At 48.1% G+C, this 23,708-nt stretch overlaps 1 protein-coding gene across 3 annotated transcripts in view; it reads right to left on the reverse strand.

The window, feature by feature from the left end:
- ATP2C1 (ATPase secretory pathway Ca2+ transporting 1) overlaps positions 1 to 23,708 on the reverse strand; it is a 472,867-nt gene that overhangs the window by 50,204 nt on the left and 398,955 nt on the right. For all 3 annotated transcript variants that reach the window (XM_069211924.1, XM_069211925.1, XM_069211926.1), the window contains one exon: positions 3,633 to 3,780. In XM_069211924.1, coding sequence (XP_069068025.1) covers positions 3,633 to 3,780 — 148 coding nt within the window. The remainder of the gene's footprint in view (positions 1 to 3,632; positions 3,781 to 23,708) is intronic.

Consider the following 23,708-nt stretch of genomic DNA (forward strand, 5'->3'; position numbering starts at 1 on the left):
TGGCAAGGTCATTAGGCTTTAATATGTAAAAGGATGCAAGCACATATAGGCATAAGTGCACTTTTGTGCAAAACTGTATTTTCATACTTTAGCACATTAAATAATGTGGGGGGGCTGACAAATCTGACATCTGAGAATCTAGCTTTTCTCACATCTGCAAGATTCGGGAAGTAATTATTGGGAATTACTGCAAACGCTTGCTAAGAGAGGGCGGTGGGGGTACATGTGAGGTTTATTACTCTTGCATCTCGTCATATGTTTAAACATGCTAAATGTGGGGCCTGTTTCCATCATCTCCCAGAAATTCAGTTGGCACTTGTAAGGTGACAGCCTAGCACAGTTACATTCAAGTATCACCAGCATCTGCGACCGTGAACAGTTCAAAATATACCTGAAAGTGTTTTATATACAACAGTGTGCTGGACATTATGAGTCAGCCTAAAAATGGTAAGTGCTGTTTAACTTGTACTCCTAAAGGCACACATCAGTGGCTTCCTTCCTGCACACAAAACGTTACATTTCAAATGCACTGACCTACTTAAGTCTCCAAAGCTGGAGGATACTGTCACATCAACTGAACACCCCCACCCACATCGCCGGACACACGCTTGACCCCATCTTCTCCGCCAGCAAACACGTCTCCTTCAGCCACGCCTCCGCTCTACACTGGACCGACCACAGCTGTGTCCACTTCACATTCAGACGCGAGACCCGCCACCTCCGCACTCAACCCATCCCTCGTCGACAGTGGAACAAAATCCCCGAAGAACAGCTCTTCTCCGCGCTCACCGTCAACCAACCTACCCTCACCACCGACGACCCCAACGACGCAGCCCTCAGCCTCACGAACTGGATCACCAACTGCGCAGACAACCTTGCTCCCCTCAGACGCACGCATCGACAGGCCAACACCAAAAAACCTCTCTGGTTCTCTGACACCCTTAAGGAATCGAAGAAAACCTGTCGCGCCCTCGAGAAAGCCTGGCGCAAGGACCACACCGCTGACAACATGACCGCCCTCAAGAACGCGACCCGCGAACACCACCACCTGATCCGCGCAGCCAAAAGGAATTTCTTCACCGACAGACTGGACAAAAACAGCCACAACAGCAGAGAACTCTTCAGCATCGTTAAAGAGTTCTCCAACCCCAACGCCAACACGCCCTCACAAGACCTGTGCAACTCCCTCGCCACCTTCTTCCATCGCAAGATCACCGACCTCCACAACAGCTTCGGACACCAGACCCAGCCAAGCAACACCGAACCCACACCCCCTGCCATCACCCTCAACGCCTGGACCCACATCAACACTGAAGAGACCAAAACCACCATGAACTCTATCCACTCCAGCGCCCCCTCGGACCCCTGCCCTCACTTCATCTTCAATAAAGCCGACGACATCATCGCCCCGCACCTCCAGACCATCATCAACTCCTTTTTTTCATCTGCTACCTTCCCCGAAAGCTGGAAACACGCCGAAGTCAACGCCCTACTAAAGAAACCTACGGCTGACCCAAGCGACCTGAAGAACTTCCGCCCCATCTCGCTCCTCCCCTTCCCTGCCAAGGTAATAGAGAAGACCGTCAACAAACAGCTTACCAACTTCCTGGAAGACAACAACCTTCTCGACCCTTCACAATCCGGATTCCGAACCAACCACAGCACTGAAACCGCCCTCATCTCAGTCACAGACGACATCAGAACCCTGATGGACAACGGTGAAACAGTCGCCCTCATCCTCCTCGACCTCTCGGCTGCCTTCGACACCGTCTGTCACCGCACCCTAATAACCCGCCTCCGCTCCACCGGGATCCAAGGCCAGGCCCTGGACTGGATCGCCTCCTTCCTCTCCAACCGCTCTCAAAGAGTCTACCTCCCACCTTTTCGCTCAGACCCCACCGAGATCATCTGCGGCGTCCCTCAAGGCTCCTTGCTCAGCCCGACACTCTTCAATGTCCAAATGAGCCCCCTCGCCGACATCGTACGCAAGCATAACATCATCATCATCTCCTACGCCGACAACACTCAACTTATACTTTCCCTCACCAAGGACCCCGCCAGCGCTAAGACCAACCTACAAGATGGCATGAAGGACGTCGCAGATTGGATGAGGCTCAGCCGTCTAAAACTGAACTCAGACAAAACGGAAGTCCTCATCCTCGGCAACACCCCGACCGCATGGGACGACTCCTGGTGGCCCACGGCCCTTGGCACCGCACCAACCCCCTCAGACCACGCCCGCAACCTCGGCTTCATCTTGGACCCTCTGCTCACCATGACCAAACAAGTCAACGCCGTGTCCTCCTCCTGCTTCCTCACCCTCCGCATGCTCCGCAAGATCTTCCGCTGGATCCCCACCAACACCAGAAAAACCGTGACCCACGCCCTAGTCACTAGCCGCCTGGACTACGGCAACACCCTTTATGCTGGGACCACTGCAAAACTCCAAAAACATCTGCAACGTATTCAAAACGCCTCCGCCCGCCTCATCCTCGACGTACCCCGCAACAGCCACATCTCCGCACACCTGAGACACCTGCATTGGCTCCCAGTCAGCAAAAGGATCACCTTCCGACTTCTAACCCACGCACACAAAGCCCTCCACGACAAGGGACCTGAATACCTCAACCGACGCCTCAGCTTCTACGCCCCCACCCGTCTCCTCCGTTCCACCGGCCTCGCGCTCGCTGCCGTCCCTCGCATCCGCCGCTCCACGGCAGGTCTTTCTCCTACCTGGCAGCCAAGACCTGGAACACCCTCCCCACCAGCCTCAGGACCACCCAGGACCACTCCGCATTCCGGAGACACCTCAAGACCTGGCTCTTCGAGCAGCAGTAACCACCTTCCCCCTAGCGCCTTGAGACCCGCACGGGTGAGTAGCGCGCTTTATAAATGTTAATGATTTGATTTGATTTGACATCATGCTCACAGCTTCTAACACTGTAAACACTGAAAACAAAAGCACCAACTAAACCACAAAGCAGAGTACAAAGCCGCCATTGATAAGACCTGTGAAACACTGTGGTGCCACTTCTGCTTCAGCCAAACAGCTACACAGAAAGGGATCTGGGATGAATACATAGAACTGTACAACTCTAGAAGCCTATAAAAATAAAATGTGGACGGACAGGTAGGGTTATCCTCCATGATGATGGACACATGTGGGTATGCCTGAAGGTTCAACCGATGCCTTAATTCTACTACTGCTATGTTGAGCACACTGCATCACATGAGCACAGGGAGAGGAAGTGAGCTTGTAATGAAAACCATTCAAGGATGGCCCTCATATTTCAATGCTTTTTAAGTCAAATCAGATATCTAAGTTGCACAAAAAAGGAGAGAATAATGGACCAAAAAAACCCCAACAGATTGGTCCACCAGTCCTTGGCATTAAACAGAACTACTGCCTGCGTGGGTGACAGCATTTTGCAATAAACGTAACACATACTTGTGAAGTTTTATGTTTAACACTGGGTGTCTGGATTTATGTAACTTTAAAAGGTAATTTCCACATTTTTTCATAATTCCACTGAGGATTGTTAAAAGGCAGCACACCTACCACAGCAATTTAGGAATGCTCGTCATATAAACTCTATACATTTAAAATGAAGGGCTAAATATAACTAACTTACCTCCCGCCAGAATACAAACAGGGTTCCACATACAATAATGATGGAGGAAATTAGGATCTTTATTATCAAATTCCTTGTCAAAATGCTATCTTTCAAGTTTCTTGGAGGTTTTCGTATCACATCTCTATCCACGGGTTCAACTCCAAGGCTTAAAAAAAATACAGAACATACAAAATGAGTGTAATGTTTGGTCAAACCTACTACAGTAGATTAAAATGATCTGCAATTATGTATGTGTCTCTAAATGGATAGAAAAGGGAATTTCAGAAAAAAACACCTGTTATGGTAAAACACAATGACTAAACTCTCAATTCTGGAGAATACAAAAATGGATATTCAACCAGCCCAGAAGTTATCCTGGTTTGAGGGGGCAGCAGACATGACTAATGAAAATTCTACATGGAAGAGATATCGCATACCAATTGGTAATAACAAACAAGTTACTTACCTTCAGTAACGCCTTATCTGGTAGAGACTATATCTAGCTGCAGATTTATTTCCTTATAATTATCCCAGATGGAAGACTGCATCCGGAAGATTTTTCATGAGCAGTACCCCTTTGTGCCACTAGATGATGTTGTTCGGCTCTGCGTATGTACACTTAAGTGACGTCTGCGCCACCTATATAAATGCCACCCAGGAACGCTGACCTCAGTTTCTTTTCACAACTCTCCACACCAGAAGCGAGGAGCAATGAAAAACACTGACCACTGGTGTGTATAACTTGTACCCTGAAAGGAATACAGCCCTGTTCCAAGAAATTTGCTCACAGAGCGGGGACGATGGGTGGGCTGGCAAGGAATCGGCAGCTAGATATTATGTCTCTACTAGATAAGGCGTACTGAAGGTAATTAACTTGTTGATATGATAGAGACTTCTAGATGCATATTCTTTAACTTAGAATAGATACCCAAACAATACCACCCCCAGAGGGGGTTCTGTGGACCAATTTAAGAAGAGGTGGTCCTGTAGGACCAAACAGGCAAATTGCCCATCACGATGGATCTGAGTGTCCAGGCAGTAGTGTTAAGTAAATGTGTTGAGGGAGGCCCACGTTGCTGCCTGGCAGATATCCAGGACTGGAACAGCTTTGGCTCTGGTAGAATGAGCATGCAAGCTCTTAGGGGGTTGCTTCTTGGCCAATGCATAGCAGACTTTAATGCAGAGCACAACCCATCTGGAGATGTTTTTTTTCCGCACAGCACATCCCTTTTTAGCTCCAACCTACCCCCAAAAGTGTTGATCATCCGACAGGAATTCCCATGTGCGGTCAAGATAGAACAACAATGCTCGTTTGAGGTCCAGATGATGGGGACGATCGTTGTCCTTGAAAGGGTGAAGGGGAACAAAGAAAGTAGTCAAGGTGATGGCTTGACCTTATTGAAAGGGTGTGACCACCTTTCGAAGAAAGGCGGCCCGTGTGTGAAGCACCACTTTGTCAAGATGGATGGAAAAATAGGGCAGATCAGATGATGAGGCCTGTAGCTCACGAGCTCATCAGGCAGATGTTATAGCCATGAGGGAAGCCGTTTTAATGGTGAGTAACCGCAGGGGACAATTGTGAAGCAGCTCAAAGGAAGCACACATTAAGAATGTAAGCACTAGATTCAAGTCCCACTGAGGCAAGATAAAAGGAGAAGGGGGAAAAAGACGAATGAAACCTTTCAAGAATCTATGTAGAATAGGAGATTTGAAAAGAGGGTTGATCAGGTAATCTGAGGAACGCACAGATAGCAGAAAGATAACCTTTATGAGTGCCCAGAGCAGAGCCCTGCTGGGCAAGAGATAGAATGAATAGAAGAACCTGAGAAAGAAGAGCAGAAAGTGGATTAACATTTCTGTTGGAACACAAATTTCTTCCAACAGCAGGCGTATACCATCTTGGTGGCGGAATGCCTGGCTGCCAAGATAACATCACAGACATTGGGAGGAAGCTCAAAGACTGCCAAATGGCACTGCTCAATCTCCATGTAAGAAGGAGGAGACTGAACTGGCTCGGGTGGAGAACCCTCCCCTACTGTTGCGACAGAAAATCCTCCCAAAGGAGCTGTCTTATTGGAGTACCTTACCACGGCTCTCCCCACTGTTGAAAGAGACCTTGTGTCACCAACAGATGGAGATGCCATTTGTGATCTGCTAAGCACCGATGGCTGGGTTTGTCCACCCCGGTGTTCAGAGAACCCACCAGGTAATAAACCATCAGGAAAATGCCCAGATGTTTCAGCCATGTCCAGAGACACAGGGCCTCTTGACAAAGGGTCCATGACCCCACACATCCCTGCTTGTTGCAGTACTGCATGGCAGTGGTGTGGTTCGTGAACACCTGCACTAGCCTCCCCTTAGTGACTGCATGGCGGTGTTGTTGTTCGTGAACACCTGCACTAGCCTCCCATTGATGGAAGTTAGAAAGGCCTTCAATAACAGTCAGATCGCCCGCAACTCCAGCAGATTGATGTGGCGTCAGGATTAAGCCGGAGACCAGAGTCCTTAAATCTCAACCTCTCCATGATGGCTGCCCTATTCCACGAGTGACACATCTGTCACTACTATGAGGTCAGGATGAGGGTGTCAGCCTCTGACACAATGGCGGTTCGTCGGCCACCACTGCAGATCTTTCACAGTTTACTCCAGGATCTGGACAATGTCAAAGAGATTCCCCTGATGCTGTTCTTATTGGAACTTCAGGTCCCACTGCAGAGCCCACATACACCAATGAGCATTTGTCACCAGCCGGATGCAGAAGGCCATAAGTCCCAGCTGCCTCAGGAGTGATGCATCTGTCACTACTGCCAGATCTGGTTGGGGAAGGGAGAGCGGTCTGCCAATGACCCATTAGCAGTTTGTTTGCCACTACTGAAAATCGTTTGCAGTACCCTTTGCGACCTGGACCACCTCAGAGAGGTCCCCCTGATGCTGCAGCCACTGGAACTTCAGGTCCCACTGCAGACCCTGCATAGCCAGTGTACTTGTGTCACCATCAGGAAGCAGGAGGCTATGAGGCCCATGAGCCTCAGAGTGAGTCTCTCCAAAATCCAGGACAGAGGCCGAAATATCAGTATCGTAGCCTGAATATCCTGGACTCAACAATCAGGAGGAGAAGCCGGAAACTGCAGAGTGTCCAGAGCAGCTCCGATGAAAGGGAGCATCGGAGAGGGAGTGAGGTGTGACTTTAGCACGTTTATAGTGAACCCCAGCAAGTGCAGGAGGTTCGCCGTAATCTGGAGGTCAGAGGCGACAGCCTGGGGGCAAGTCTGCCTTCAACAGCCAGTCGTCGAGCGGGGGGAAGAATGACACTCCTGATCTCCACAGATGGGGCCCTTGTCAGACCAAAGGAAACACAGCAAACTGAAAATGCTCGTGCCAGACCAAGAACCGCAGGTAACGTCTATGGGCAGGCAGGACAGTAGTATGAAAATATGTGCCCTGAAAGCCAAATGCTACCATCCAGTCTACTGGCAGACAGAATGTGAGCCAAGGTGAAAATTTTGAATTTCTTCTTCTTGAGGACGTAGTTGAGGGACTGCAGATCTAGGACAGATCCTCTTCAAAGACCATAGGAAGCACTTACGAAACCATGTCCCAAAGAGCATAGGAGTAACGGCCCAAAAGGCATGCAGTGCTAACAGACTGCAATGTCAGGCTGGCGGAAGACAACATCTTCTTCCCAGGTGTCTCCACAGCCTCTTGGATTTCCTATTTGGAGGAGCGGTAGGGAATGTACCTTAAAGCTTTAGAGCGCAGAATCAGCCTTTTCACTAAAAAGGCAGGAACAATCAAAAGGCATATCCGTTAGGCATGCCTGCATACCCCCAGAAAAGCCAGTGAACATCCATTTTCGGAATGCCTCACAGCAGTAACCTCACTGGAGGTCTGTGCAGATCCTATGTTCCCAAAGGCGCATCAGAAAGAGCTGAAGATAACCAAAAAAATGAAACATGGCCTCCTTGAAGACTTAAACTTGCTACAGCATTACAGATGGCCCAGGGAAGTCGGGGCTCAACGGGATCAGCTGGTGAACCGGGGATAAGGAGCAAGATCAGTTGGCACCTTGAGGCCCTCCCAACTTCTCTTTGGATTGAATGGCGGGATGGGGTCACGGCTTGCTTGGACTGCTTTCATTTTTTCTTTGACTGACTTACTAGACAACCTTGACTGTGAAGACCTGTTGACTTGGAGAGGCACTTAAGCACTATGCGAAGTCAGAAACTTTTTTGTTTGTTTTTTGAAACTCACATAAGCGGTCCAGTTAAGGGAAGCACTAGCTGGTGCTCAAACTACAGTACCCTCATACCAGTTTATAATGAACATCAAGGTCGATGCTGACAATAAAAGAAGCATAAAACAATGACAGTTATGTGAAGCCGTGCCTTGTAATACTTCATGGTCTGTAATGTTTAACATTAACAGCAGTTTTAGTTTTGTAATGGTTAATGCATCAAGCACATTCAAGAAGGAAAATGTTACTTATCCTGTAAGCATCTGCTTGTGGCATGTAGTGCTGGAGATTCACATGCTGGGGATAGTTTCACCATCTAGAGCTGGGCTTGGACGTGTTTGTCTTCGAAGGAAGTCTTCTTTGGTCATGGGGTCTAGTGACTTAACCTATTGGTGGTATTGCACATGGGCATCAGCTCCATTCTTAATTTTTTTTTTATTTTTTTTATACCACACAGATGGCGAGACTGGGTTGGAGCACAGAGAATACAGTAAAGATGAACATGCAAAGGAAAAAGAATAACAATGACAGGAAAAGAATGGAACCTGCAACAACCTTAGGCAACTGGGGAAGAGGGTGCATGCATGTGAATCTACAGCACTACATGACACACAGATACTTACAGAGTAAGTAACATTTTCGGTTTGTGGCATGTGTAGCTGTAGATGCACAGGCTGTGCATGGACTATAAAGCATTCCTAAAAAGCAGTGGCTTAGCCAGAGGATTCTGCCGTAGACTGGAAAAGTGTGCATAGAAAACCCTGGCCAACTCTAGTTTGCAGTCTGTCCAAAACGTCCACACAGTAATGCTTAGTGAAGGTACATGGGGTAGACCAGGCAGCTGCTTTGCTGATATCAGCTAATGGTATATTAACCAAGAAAGCCATGGAAGCTCTTCTTGGGTAAGAGCGTATAGCTCACTGACTAATCTTAAGGAAATGATGACCACAAGGAAGATCAGCTTCCAAGACAGGAATTGCAGTTGGCAAGAGTAAAGGGGTTCAAAGGGAGGACCCATGATCCTAGTGAGGACAATGTTTAAGTTACAAACCAGAGGGGGGAGGAGGGGCGGTGGGGGGGAGATTGGGAACCTGCAGGAAAGAACCATAGCAATCACTGTGTGGCTTCAGTCCCCTATCGCCCCTCCTACTTACAATTCCCTTTGAGACCAAAATAAAACAAACATTTGCCCCGCACCATGGTGTGTTTCTTTGGGCACCCCTTTGTACTATAGATAGGATCTTCCAGCTTTGCGCAAACTTGCTCTCCATTCAATCAGCGGGGTGAGAGTGACGGGAGGAGGAGGAAACAGGGGGGGGTTGAAAGGGGAGGGTGGGTCCTCTTCCAGTATTTAGCTATGTCTCTCTTTGCCATGACCGTCTTCATTCCCACCAGGATTCTATCGCCACTGGGTCCCCCTCCCAAATCTTCCAGGATCCCCCAAGAGAAAATGTAATTTCTATGTTTCATGCAGTTTTCATTTATTCTGTGCCAGCCAAGTTTAATTTACTCCTGTTCGCAAGTTGACTCATCTACGTGTTGTTCTATTTCTGAGAAATGCTTATCTGTTCACATACCGTAAACACCAAAGATTCCTGACAAACAAGTTACTTACCTTCAGTAACATTTTATTTGGTAGAGACATATTCTAGTTGCAGATTCCTTACCTAAGAATCTTTCCCAGGCATTAGACTGGATCCGGAGATCTTTCTTCGAACAGTACCCTTGCGCGGTGTCAGTCGATTTTGCGGCCGTCATTGTCGTCGTGTTGACATCGGGAGTCGTACATGGACGCTGCCTCTGCGTGGTGACGTCAGTTTCTTTTCAAGGAGTTGCTTCTTTGCCACTGCATAGCACTTTTTGATGCATAGAAGTACCCAACATCAGATGGTACGCTTTTGCTCCGCCTTCCCTTTGGTCACACCCATATATCCAACTAAGAGTTGATCCTCCACCCAGAAGTCATTTGTACTATTGAGGTAGAATGCCAATGCTCTTTTCCTATCCAGGTGGTGGAGTCTCTCCTCTTCATGAGAAAGATGTGAAGGTGCGTCAACAGTAGGCAAAGAGATGGACTGGCCTACATGAAAAGGAGTAACTACTTTGGGAAGGAACGAGGCTCTAGGGCGTAACACCACTTTCTCAGGGTGCACAGACAAAAATGGGGGCTTTGAAGAAAGAGCCTGAAGCTCACTCACTCTGCGAGCAGAGGTGATGGCAACATGAAAAACAGTTTTGAAAGTAAGGAGCCGTAAGGGACAATTGTGTAGCGGCTCAAAAGTAAGGACAAGATTGAGGTCCCACTAAGGTATGATAAACGGAGTGGGAGGAAACAAATGGGAATCTACCAACAATAGGAGACTTAAAAAGGGAAGGTTGATCTGGCAATCTAAGAAAAGCTGAGATAGCCGATAAGTAACCATTAAGGGTGCCCAAAGCAGAGCCCTGCTGGTCTAAGGAAAGGATGAACAAGAGAACCTCAGAGAGAGGAGCGGAGAGGGGATAACAGACTTGTTCGTACACCATGCCAGAAATTTATGCCAATGACAGGCGTATACCATTTTGGTGGTGGGACGCCTGGCTGCCAAGATAACACACAGACTTCGGGTGGAAGGTCAAAAGCTGCCAGCTGCCGCTGCTCAATCTCCACGCATGAAGGCGAAGATTGGACATGTCTGGGTGGAGAACCGCCCCCTGCTGCTGCGACAGAAGATCCTCCCGAAGGGGCAGTCTGACTGGAAGATCTGCGGCCATGCTCACTAGCTCTGGATACCATACTCTCCGTGCCCAGTCCGGAGCCACTAGGATTACTTGGGCCCGGTTGTTCTTGATCTTCTTCAGAACTCCGAACAGAAGTGGTATAAGCAGAAAGAAGGCTGGAGTTCCACTCTTGACGAAAAGCGGCGCAAAGTGAGTGCTGCCTTGGAAACTCCAACGCGTAAAACAGCTGACATTGCTCATGCTCTTTGGAGATCAGATCTAACCAAGGCTATCCCCACTGCTGAAAGAAACCTTGCACCACATCTCTTGATGGAGATGCCATTTGTGATTGGCTATGCATAGACGGCTGAGTTTGTCTCCTCTGACATTCAGAGAGCCCGCAAGATGTTGAACCACAGGGGTACTGCCCTGATGTGCCAGCAATGTCCAGAGGTGCAGAGCCTCCTGACAAAGGGTCCAGGACCCCACTCCACCATGTTTGTTTCAGTCCGTGAACACCTGCACCACTTTCCCTTTGAGTGAGGGAAGGACTGCTTTTAATGCAAGCCTGATTGCCCGGAGCTCCAAAAGATTTATGTGGAGTCCAGACTCCGCTGGAGACCTCTGACTCCTCCCCCCCACTCTCCCATGTGGCCGCCCCATCCCAGGAGTGACGGGTCTGTCACTACTGTCAGATCTGGTTGGGGAAGAGAGAGGGATCTGCCGTTGACCCAAACATGATTTGAAAGCTACCACTGCAGGTCTTTCACAGTCCCCTCCGAGATCTGGACCATGTTGGAGAGATTACCCTGATGCTGCACCCACTGGAACTTCAAGTCCCACTGCAGAGCCCGCTTATGCCATCTGGCATGTGTCACTAGCAGGATGCTGGAGGAGGACATGATGCACAGCAGCCTCAGAGTTATTCTCACCGAAACCCAGGATAGAGGCTGAAATGTCGAAATCATAGCCTGAACATCCTGGACTCGCTTTTTGGGAGGACAGGCCCGAAACTGCACCATGTCCAGAACAGCTCAGATGAAAGGGACCGTCTGAAAGGGAGTCAGGTGTGACTTTGGCACGTTTATAGTGAACCCCAGTGTGTCCAAGAGGTTCCCTGTAGTCTGAATGTGGGAGACAAATTTCTGGGGCGTGTACGTCTTTAAAAACCAGTCGTCCAGGTAGGGGAAGACTGAAACCCCCAACCTGCGGAGATGAGCTGCAACCACTACCATCACTTTCGTGAACACCCGAGGGGCGCTGGTAAGGCCGAAGGAAACCACAGTAAATTGAAGGTGCTCGTGACCTACCACGAATCGTAGGTAACGTCTTTGGGCAGGCAAGACGGGGATATGGAAATAAGCGTCTTGCAAGTCCAACGCTACCATCCAGTCTCCTGGGTCCTAGGCAGACAGGACCTGAACCAGGGGTGAGCATTTTGAACTTCTCCTTTCTGAGTTAGAGACTGAGGGCCCGAAGGTCTAGGATAGGACGAAAGCCCTTGTCCTTTTTGGGCACCAGAAAGTAGTGGGAACAACAACCACAACCTAATTCTGGCGCAGGGAACCGCTCTATGGCTCCCTTGGTCAAGAGAGCTTCTACTTCCTTGCAGAGAAGTGCCAGATGATCCTCCGGTATGTGGCCGTAGGATGGAGGCATGGCCGGAGGGGCAGTCTCAAAAGGGAGGGAGTAGCCCCTTTGGACGATCTGCAAAAAACTCACCTGTCCGTAGTGATGGATTCCCAGTGAGGTAGGTGATGGCGAATCCTGCCGCCAACTGGCTTGGGATAGGGGGACGGACTAGGAAGGCTTGGACGATGCAGCACGGGTTGGGGTGGACTGAGAAGACCTCTGGTTTCATGTCCCACAAGCCTGTGGCATTCCTCCTCCTTGGCCACTCAGCATGTGTGGCACAGAGAATGGGAAAGGGATGTGACAGGGAGTCCCTTCCATGGCCACAAAAGGGGCAAAAGATGGACTGTTGGGGACGAGGAGCAGTCGGAAGGCTGAGGGACAGAAGCATAGCCCAGGAGTCCTTGAACCTCTTCAGCGCCCAGAGAGTCGGTTGTGTTCAGCCCACATTGAATAGTGAACTTTGCTGCATTGCTCCCATCAGCAACTGCTTGGGAGACGATAGTCCGGGCCTCCTCCTGTATCTGTGGCAAGAAGTGTGTGACCATATCCCACAGGGAGTGAGTATAACGGCCCATAAGGCATGCAATTTTCACTGACCACAATGCCCGACTGGAGGAAGAAAGCATCTTCTTTCCAAGTTGGTCCAGTCTCTTTGATTCCTGATCCAGAGGTGCGGAAGGGAATGCGCCAGATGACAAGGATGCCTGGATAACAAGGCTCTCAGGCCTGGAGTGTTGGGACTGGAATTTAGGCTTGTTCAGGGGGACATCAGTGAGGGCTTCATTGAAAGGAAAGAGGCTCAGAAGTGGAAGCCCCTGGTTGAAGCACCTCCATCAGGAGATTAGACCTGACTTCAGCGGTAGGCAGTTCGAGGCCAAGAGCCTCAGCCACCCTACTGACCACCACATAACGTGTGGCTCCCTCCCCCGTAGCCATGGTAGGAGGAGAAGGCATGCCAGAGTCTGGAGAAGTATCCAGACCACTAGCCTTGCACAATTCCTGTGCCATGTTAGGGTCATCCTGGTATTCATAAGAGTCCAGGGGACCCTTTAATCCTCCCCCGTATTCATACCCATAAGGATAAGGGTATGATTCCAACCTGGGGTGAACAGACCCCATCGAAGAAGAGGGCAGTGTCGGCGGACTGATCGGGTCAACGTCGATCAGGGGCAAAACCAACGTTGGGAGCGTAAGCGGCGAGCCGACGCAGGTCTCAATGGTACGACCAGCATGGGTACGGATCCAGTAGAGGATCTGGAGTGGCCCTCGGAGGAGGAGGGCCAGAGCCACCGACAGAACCAGAAGGGCCCCCTGCCAAACCCCCAGGGCCCGAAGGTGCCAGAGTAGGGTTAGCAGGGGGTCGCTCTGGCTCCCAGAAACTCGATGAGGGGCTGAGCGGGCCCAGAAGTAGGCTTAGAGGACAGAGGCCTGGAGCGTCGATGCTCATTCCACTTTGCATCAGCCAAGTGATGGGGTGAAGTCGAAGGATGCCTAGCCTTCTTTGACTTCTTTTTACCCGAGTGGCCCGAAGACTTAAAGGACGACGAGCTGTGGTGACTCCAAGAGCAGTCTTGAGACCTTCCTCCTGAGCAAGATCAGGAGCGATGCAGAGTCGAGCGCCAGGCTGCCATAAGCTTGAGGGAACCCGCCCTCAAGGCCTTTGGGTAAATGGCCCATCTCTCGGAGCACGACTTTGGGTCGTGTGCCAGGTACCACAAACAGACCCGGCGCGGATCAGTCACTGACATCATGCTGTGACAGGCCTTGCAAGGCTTGAAACTGATCTTTTGGGGACATCCTCGATGCACCAAAAAAAAAAAAAATAATAATCACCCAAAAACTTGATAAATCGGACAAAAAATTACCAGGGTAGCTCTCTCTGGATCAGCGCATCGCACGGAAAGAAAGGAACTGTCGTCACCACACAGAGGAGGCAGCGTCTATGTACGACTCCCAACATCATCATGGCGACTACGACGCCAACAACGCCTGTGGAGTCGACCGACGCCACCTGACCATGCGCAAGGGTACTGCTCAAAGAAAGATCTCCAGATCCAGTCTGACGCCTGGGGGAGATTCTAAGGTAAGCAATCTGCAACTAGAAGTCTCTATCAGATACTCAGGAAAAGCAGAATAGTGGTATTCTTTTCTGTCTTGTAATTGCTCAAAGTTTGTTCCTTTACAGAAGGGGACAGCTGAAGTCAGATGAAGTCTGCAGGAAAATTCTGCTAAATTATGTTTTTTTAACCTGGAAAGTTCTGATTAGGTGTTTCTGATTTTTGTTTGAAACTAATGAGGGAAAGATGAGAAGTCCAAAATTAAGAAGTACAAAAGCAGTAAATCTGTCATGGTATTCCCAAATAATAGGGACTTCAGTGTGAACCTTTTCTGAAACAGTGGAACTACTACAATAGGAAAAATTCTGGCTTACGTTTCCTAACTACGGGCACTTTCGCTTTGATAAATTAGACTAACTTTGCAAAACATTGTATACACAAGGTAAGAAAAAGATAAGATTAACAAAATTTGAAATATTAAATATATGAAAGGACTATGCCAGAGAGCGATTAGTAAAACAGGCCATGGCAAAAAGAGATAAGAAAAATAATAGAGAAATGGACAGGGAAATAAAGAACAAAGATAGGAACAAGGTAGGCAGGATGAATTAATAGAAGAAAAACGTTGCGTAAATAGCCTTCGGCACCATCGGAGCCAGTGGAGGGAGACCTAATAATAGAACAGTACGTTCCCCTTCCATATGAACAGCCTAAGCTAGATAGAAGACAAAAAGATGAAAGCGAATCACCTGTCCAGACATACTTCAACATTACTTATACCGTTTGTATCTCCCAACCACGTAACAGAGTTCCCTGGAGAGTTTACCCTTATCATGAAAAATGATATTTTAGAACACATGTGCAAGCATACATTTCAAGATGTGAAAGAACATGAGAGCAGGGCACATGACAAGAAAGTGGAATAAAATGCAAATGGGATACAGAGCTGCAGGATATTTATCACAGGGCTTGCAACCTTCAAGTTAGGGAAGAAGAGATACCATGTCTATTGATGCATTTAGTATTCACAACTGAGAAGCTAAAATTAATACATTTTGATGGCTAGTTTCCAATGTAAGACGTTCCTGGGTTTAATGGTACACAGCCTGTGTTTCATGTAATCAGGTACACACCTTGGACTAAGCTATTAACTTTCGCTAAAGACTACGCAAACATTACAGAAAATGCAGATGAATGGTATACCCACAGAGAAAGGATAGTAACGATAGTACAATTGACAGTAAGGGACTTGTAACAGATGTCTTCCATCATCTTGCCAGCAGAGATTTAAAAAACAAAAGTGTAAAGAGGACCAAAAGGTAGTGAAGTGACATAATGCAACATAAAAAAAAAGGAGAGTGAGGATGACGGGACCAAACATGATGAAACACAAGAGCTGCCAACATTCATTTTAACATTTGCACAAAAGATTATGCCAAGAAAGAAAGTAGACTGGCAAGAAATTAACACAAGCTAAGCTGACTAAGAATGAAAGTCCATCCCTTTTATGCCCAAGTACATAAGTTGTTTTCAGCATAGTGCCATGGACCATGGGTAGGAAGGAGCGGCAAGTGCATTGGTTGGTTGTTTTGTTCAAGCATTACAAGATACGGCAATATATTAACAATTCAATACCTTGTTGAACTGCAAAACCATTGACAGAGATGCTGGTCTTAGCACAGTATAATTTTAACAAGCATAATGATGAAATTCATAAGGACAATAGGATTTGAAGGGACTTTTTGTTTTGCAACACTTGCAACAGAGTAACCTTAGGGCTAAAGAAGTGGGCCACTATAAAATGTAGTGTTCCTAAGAAAATAATTTATAATGTTGGTAAAGGTAATTTTTTTGGAGGACTACAAGGCAAAACAAACTGCTCAGATAGAGAATGCACTAATGTGTATATCTTATTGTGTTAATGTACTGACAATTGACATTGTACACTTAAGTCCCCAAGAATTGCAGAAGTCAGCAACCCTCATGAAATACAAGAATGGCAAAAGGAAGGAACTCTGTTGAGTGATATTTCGGTAGAACCTGGGGGAAGAATAAGATTGCCTGATGCAACGGTTCAAAATATGGCCCAAACTATACATGACACATCCATTTGGGGAAGGACGCAATGTGCATCGCCAAGAGGGCAATTTTAGATGAGGCCTCGAAATAACAGGTATTCTGAATAAAGAAATCTGCTGTCTTTTCTGTAGGTAGGCAACTACGGCAGCCAAGTATAATCGGATCAAGGTATAGGCAAGACCTGATTTTTGCAAGTGCAAAAGGTAACAAACAATATCCTGTACTGGTGCTCCGAGATGATTAATGTATTTTAGGAGGCAGTAGTGTCCAGGAGGACCTGTGCCCACTTGTGAAGGAGGCACAGATGTTCTTCGTATAATCTTTGTTGATGAGGGGTGATGTTTGGTGGTGTTTGCGTGAGTTTTACACAATACCCCTCCTGTATAATATCTAGACCCCAGCAATCTGTGGTGAGGTCAGCCCAGTAAGGCATAGACCCCTGTAATCTTCCCCCGACAGGTGTTGTGTGATGGGGTGCAGGGGGGATAGATATGCAAGAAACTGTAGGACATCACAGTTTTGGGAGGGACAATCCCCTTAGGGGTGGCGCCCTTACCTCGACCTCTTCCATTACTGCTCCTATAACCGCCTCTATAATGATGCTGCGAGGGAGACTGCTGTGTTGGCTTTGTGAAGATAGAAGAGGTTACTGGAGTGGGCGATCTTGGACGCACCACAAAACTGTGCGCGCCACACGGAACCCCTGAGGGTCTGTTTGTAGAGCCCCTATGGCCTCAGCCGTCTTGGCGTCCATTTTGCTTTTCTCAAGCATCTCATCTTCCTGGGGGCCAAAGAGATGCTGACCATCAAAAGGGACATTGAGTATATGCTGCTGCATCTCTGACTTAAAGCCTGAAACATGTAGCCAGACATGGTGTTGCAACAGAATACTAGTATTAATGCCACCAGCGGCTATAACCCCGGCAAACAGAGCACAGTGGATGTTAGTGTTTGAGATAATCTTCGCTTCTGCAACTAACTGTTACCCTTTCTTATGGTACTGCTCTGGGAGATGCTCTACCAGGTCTGCCATTTGTTTCCAGTGGGCACAGTTTGAGGGCCAAGGATGTATGGAGGGTCACTCGGGATGCTTTATACTTCATATCCACTCTAAGCGTGATCGTTCTTGCCTTGACGGGTTCCTTAAAAGTCTCGGTGGCAGGCCTGAGGACACCTTTAACCATGGGAAGATAATGAAGGCAGCATTGGGTGGAGGAGAGGGTTTCCACAAGGAAATCATCTGCCTTTCGCTGCAACTGGAGTTCTACATTGTTGAAAGAGGCACCTCTGTGTCACACCTCATGGTACGATGTGACATCACCAGGGGGTGACGGCTTAGTAAGGTACAGATTTGGGTCTGTGTCCGCGGGGGTTCATCATCAGTGGCCTGGGTGGTGTCTCAGTAAACACCAAAGTTAGTTTCTTCTGTGACTATTTTCTGCACCCAAAACATGGAACCACACAGAGAAACTGCCTATTGAAAGTGTGCTAAAATAAAAGACACTATTGTGTCAAATAAGCACTGAATTCTAAATTCAAGATGAGACTAACCCTGTTACATGAATTATTGCACGATCAGACATAACTTAGTGTAGCTCACTATTTTTCTCTTTTGCCTCGCCGCTTCGCGCTGCGTGCCCGAAAGGTTTGTTTCTTCCTCTTCCTTGTTTTCCGGTATCTTGCTGTTTTTTCGCGATGTAGTGCGCACTCGACAGGAAGGTATTGGAGAGTTTATTTATTTATTTGGCAGCTTTTTATGGTGCAAACTCGATACTAAGGTTATGTTAAACAAGAACACATTCATTTTTGGTAGCAAGGAGAGATTAAGTGATTTGCTCAGAATCACAAGATGTTGAGCCGGCGCCGAGACTCGAACCAGCTCCAAAGTCGGCAGCTCTGTTCTTGAAGCCAAATCCTCTCCCCAAAGATTCTCTATCTGGTGCATCTTGAGGCAGTCTGGGAATAACTTTTTTTTTTATACAGCGCATGGTAATACAGGTACTGCCATTTCATAGCGCAGCAAAGAAAGTGCCATTCTCAACATCGTTATATTTCATTTGCACCCACCTTGGAGAGATGAAAAAGCTATGCCAGGATTGTAATCTGCGTCATTCTCGTTCTGTCAAGACCTCTGCAGAGGGTGCATTAACCAACTGACTTGAGTAAAGCTTAACACTAGGCAATAGTACATGGTCTTGATAACCTCCGAAGGGTCACCAGCCAAGCACATATGTTAGTTCTAGGCAAGATGATGGCAAAAGATGTTGTCTCCAAAATGGTGGAAAAGGAGTTGAGCACTTCACGGCCTCAAGCTTGATAGCAAAAATCATCTAGGCTTTGGATATAAATTGGGTCTCTTGAAATAAGAGTTCAATTAGTAGAGGCAGACATTTTCCTAACACTGTAGCACAAAGAAGCTAACACGAGGGTGCCACAGTGACAGGAACAGTGTATCATAGGGCAGAAAAGTGGAGCAAACTCCATCACTTCTTCCTCTCCGAATTCACTGGAGTCATTGATTTGACAGTCCCCTCACATCTACTGCGACCTTGCAGATGCCACTTCGGAAGTGCAGTCTAAAACAGTGCTCGAATATCACTGCTTTCTGTTTGAAGAGGTCCCACCTTGAATACCCTAACCCCCACCCACCCGAGTCACTGTCACAGGTGCAGAGCACTTCCCCATCACCCTCTGGACTCCTGTGTATAATATCACAGTCAGTTTGTAGGAATGAGGCAAAAACACTCCCAAGATGGCAGCCTTGTTGTGTACTCTCTCCTGCAGTGACAGGCCTGGGAGGGTTGCTGTGGCACCTGGCACACATCCACTACACTCCAAACCAAAAAACATAAGCAAAAGACATTGTCATTAACAATGCCAATCGCTCTATCCCTCACAAATGCAAGACCTATTGCATCACAAATGCTTGTTGCTTTTGTTACCCTGAGTGGGAAGGGTATGCCCAGATATGGGCCCCGTGCTCACAGCGCCACAATTCAAGCTAGCCTGGTTGATGGGGGATGAAACTCCGAAACCGGTCCCAGGATGCTTTGGTCTAGGAAGGACCTGGCATGGCAGTTCGGGCTAGACTGTTCCCATGTGGAACAGGGTCAAGACTGATTTGCACACAGCTGGGTCCAAACTGAGGTGGCATGGTGGGCAAAAAAATGATTGATTAAACCCAGATTTCTGTGACTGGGTGTGATTGTTTGCATTGTTCAGCATTCCGTCCATCACCTGTTCTTTTTTTGCTCCTCAATACCTCAGCATAAGACGAACTCAACCTATGTTGCCATACCAGGAGGAGGCAGTAAGTCTGAAACTGGAGAAGACTCAAGACAACTAGCCTCACCCAGTTCTGTCAGCCAATTGTCCTCCAAAGGAGGCTGGACAGTGTTATCCAAAGGGTTTTGGCATCCTACATTCTTACCTTAAAAAATGTGTGTTCCTGTAGGAAAAATACTAACTTGTTCTATAGGGACAGATGGTGAGTTGTGTAAAGCAGACAGCTCCATCAGTGCCGCACCCGATGCCGTTGAGGCATCCTATCGTAATTTGAAACAGTAATAGGCTCAGCATCGATTGGCACCACCGTCACTGGCTGACCCGACTCCAACGCAGAAGGTGGGAATCCCAAAGGGCTGTGTACCAGCACAAATCTGATAGCGAATTCAGTGGGCCCAACTGTCATTGAAGGCGAACCCGCCAGCATGAATTCAGTCAGGGCACCTCTCACCTCTTCGGGGCTAGAAAGTGCACTAGAGGGGGGCTGAAGCCCAAAGAATTCACGTAAGGGATTATAATCCTCCCACATTTAGGTTAGAGTCACCCTAGCGCCAGGAAATTTAGGGAGGGGCGGGGTGGGTTGCTGTGAATGCTCTGCAACTGAAGGTTGGGAAACAGAGTTGGAGACATAATACTTACACGTCGGTTTTGAAAAAAAAAATTTCTGAACTTACTTTTACGTCGACGGTGATAGCCCCTGGTGCGAACGTCTCCTCGATTGGTTTCTGGACTTCCATGTGGTCAGACGACGACGTGGTGCCTCCAACAATCGCACAACTAGAATTTTCATGCGTCGCTCCCTCAACGCCTTCGGCCAAATACGACAACAGGAACCACACTCCTCAGAGTAATGGTGTTCTCCAAGGTACCATATACAGATGCTATGAGGATCTGTGACCGACATCTGTCTGCCAGAAGATCCACACAGCTCAAACAGTCAAGATGGCCTGAAAACCGGCCCCCTAACAGCTCCGGATCAGCGTTGCAAGTGCGGAAAAGGAGGAACTAACTTCGGCAAGGGGCTTAGATGAACTTTGTCGATATCAGATCCGCTGGACAACGTGGACAGGGAGTTGCGCTGACATGCTATGGAAAAAAGTTCTGGATCCTGTCTTGCGCCTGGGGAAGAGTCTAATGTAAGCAATCTGAGGCTATATGTCTCTATCACAGATGATATGGAGCAGTGACAAGGGAGACACACAGTTCTTTTAGAAGGCCACAGCGGCATAAAGTGGCTGGAATCACGACAACTGCCTAGGCAGAGGACGCACAGCTGGCCCTACCAGGGTCCAGGTGGCGACAAAGAGCCACAGTGGCGGCTGATATACAGCATTGTTGCTCCTGGAAATCAGGGAAGTGGGAAGCCTTGGCAAGAGGCTCAGATGAGGGTGGTAGTAGATCTGAGGGTTCCAGAGAGAACTCTGAGGAAGCCAGACAACCAGCAGTCACCACGATGACCACAGACATCACTGTATGAGGAACAGGAGGGACAGCTTCTGTCTATGTAGATACTGCGGCCCACCCCAAGGAGGACCAGATGACGATCAGCCAAGAATGACTATGAAGTATCCCTCACGGGGCCGTGGCAGCCACATTCAAGCTTTAGTACACATTGTTAATAGATTTGGGGTGACAGGTACCTTGGGCCTCAGGGAGGCGGACAGTTTTAACTCTGTTGCACGAGGAGATTAGGAAAGGTGTGGGGGGGCATAGGGATTTTACAGGAGACATACAGAGTCAACATCTGTCTATAAGGACACCAGACAGAGGTGAATGGACGTGATGATGGCCACACCACACATCCCCCAGGACTAGCCATTAAAGTCCTAACCTGGAAGATCAATGGCCTGGGGAGCAGGGAGAAGAGAGGAATGTGGAAATACCTCAAAAGGCAAAATCCCGATATCATTTCCTGCAGGAAACACATCTTGTGGGACACAACTGCCAGGTACTCAATCACAACAGATACCATCTGCTAATACACTCTCTGGGTTCTCCTTAGGCTCCAGAGGTGTGGGCATACTAGTGCGAGGTTCCCTCCCTTTACCGGTGTCCCACACATGGATTGGCAACCTGGGTTGTCAAGCAGCAGTGAGTGGGTGCTGCAGCGGGTGGGTTTGGCTTTCGCATCCTGGCACTTCCCTCCCAGTCTACAGACTGGAGGGCTCGACAAAATGTGTACATGGCTGCCAGCGGTACCAGATGCTATCATTTTCATTGGGTGCACCCTTAATCTAACCCTTCAGAGTAACCTTGACAAGTTGATAAGGATTGGGGATAGACCTACGCCTGATTCACGCTTAACTTCCTTCTTTAAGGTAATAGGACTGGGGGACATGTAGTGGTAAAAACACCAGTGGAAACAACAATATGCATACAACTCCAATAATATTTGCTCTACGTCTAGACTAGATTACTTCCTGACATCAAAACACATATGCAGATTTAGAAATACCACCTTCCTTCAACAAGACATTTCTGATCACTCACTTCTGATAACCCACTTGTTACCCAGAGGTCTGGGGGGGAATGGAAGGTAGGTCCCTGGGACTTAACCGACTGGAACACCAGGAAACTCATCGCTGAGTCCACAGAACATTACTTTAAGAAAAACCTGGGCTCAATGGATACAGAGGTACCCTTATGGAGGGCAACTAAGACGTTCCTGAGGGAAAAGCTCATTGCGAACATCTCCGGCAAACGGAAGGAGGGCGACAAGGTCAGAGAACTTGAAATTAAATTAGCGACCTAGGAGGCAGACAATGTCACTAACCCCACATGAATCCTTACAACCAAGATAGAGGGGGCACTGGACGACCTGCTAGCCCCAGAATGCCAGGAGGAAAAAAAAAATGTGTATAGGGAAAACGGGAAACTTTGCGTGGTCAGCAACAAAGCCAGCAAACTGCTGGGGTTGAAGGCCAAGAAGGAAGAGGTTCAAAGGTGGATCCCCACCATTTGTATGGGAGTGGGTGAGATGGCCGAAAGCCCCGCTGTCATAGCATAAATCTTTGTGAAGCACTTAGCAGACTTCTATAGGGCGAGAGGTGAGACCTCTATACGTAACCTAGAGGACTTTATTAACAATATTCCATCGCCCAGACTTCGTAGGTTGGCAAGTTATTCCCAAGATGCTGAACTCCTGGAATGAGAAATAGCCGAAGCCTTGAGCCAGATGAAAAGTGGGAAATTACCAGGCCCTATTGGCTCCCCGCTCCCTGCTTCCCAACCCCCACCCCCAAAAGAGTGGTATAAATGTGTAAAATCATAAATCATTGGTCCGCTTCAACAGATGTTTCTCAGGGCAAGGAAGGGCAGCATCCTACCCCAAGACCATGGGAGAGCAACAAATGTGATAATCCATAAACCAGGGAAGCCACAGGAGGAATGTGCCTCATATCACCATAGACCTGTCGGGCACTTAGTAAGATGTGACCAGATAACCGAGCCGGCCATCCTGGTTTCCCTGGACACCGAAAAAGTGTCCGATTCATTGGAATGGCCTTAAGTAATGGTGATTCTGTGCAAAATGGGGATGGGTACAGAGTTTGTGTCCTGGTTGTCACTGCTATACAACGGCCCAGCTGCCAATGCAAATAGGGGCTTTTCGGAGGAATTCAGCTTAGGCAGGGAAACGGGTCAGGAATGCCCACTGTCCCATTTGCTCTTTGCAGTGGCGACATGCTGGCTGCAAAGAGATGTGCTGATGCGAGGAGTGAGGTGGGACCCAACCTGTGAGGACGTCATTTCATCATATGCAGACAATATAACGTTGTATGGGGCAGATCCAGAACGCTCAGTCCTCAGGGTGCTGGAAATTCTGGCAGTATTTGGCTCCTACTCAGGACTCAAACTTAATTGGCACAAGTCCAATGCATTCCCATTGTCTGAGAAAGGGCTGGGGTCCTGGCACCACCCTCCAGCGTGGAAACCTCGATGCTTCAGATATCTCCGGAAATTTATCACAAGGGACCGGGATCTTTTTGTTACGGAAAACTTGGAGAAGATCCTAGAGATTGTTATAAAGCGGATGCATAGAGTTGGAAGCAATGATCATTATCCGTTATGGACAAGACAGCCCTTTATAAAATGATATACCTGCCA

The sequence above is a fragment of the Pleurodeles waltl genome, chromosome 10 (genome assembly GCF_031143425.1).
Source record: "Pleurodeles waltl isolate 20211129_DDA chromosome 10, aPleWal1.hap1.20221129, whole genome shotgun sequence".
In the NCBI taxonomy this organism is placed as follows: domain Eukaryota; kingdom Metazoa; phylum Chordata; class Amphibia; order Caudata; family Salamandridae; genus Pleurodeles; species Pleurodeles waltl.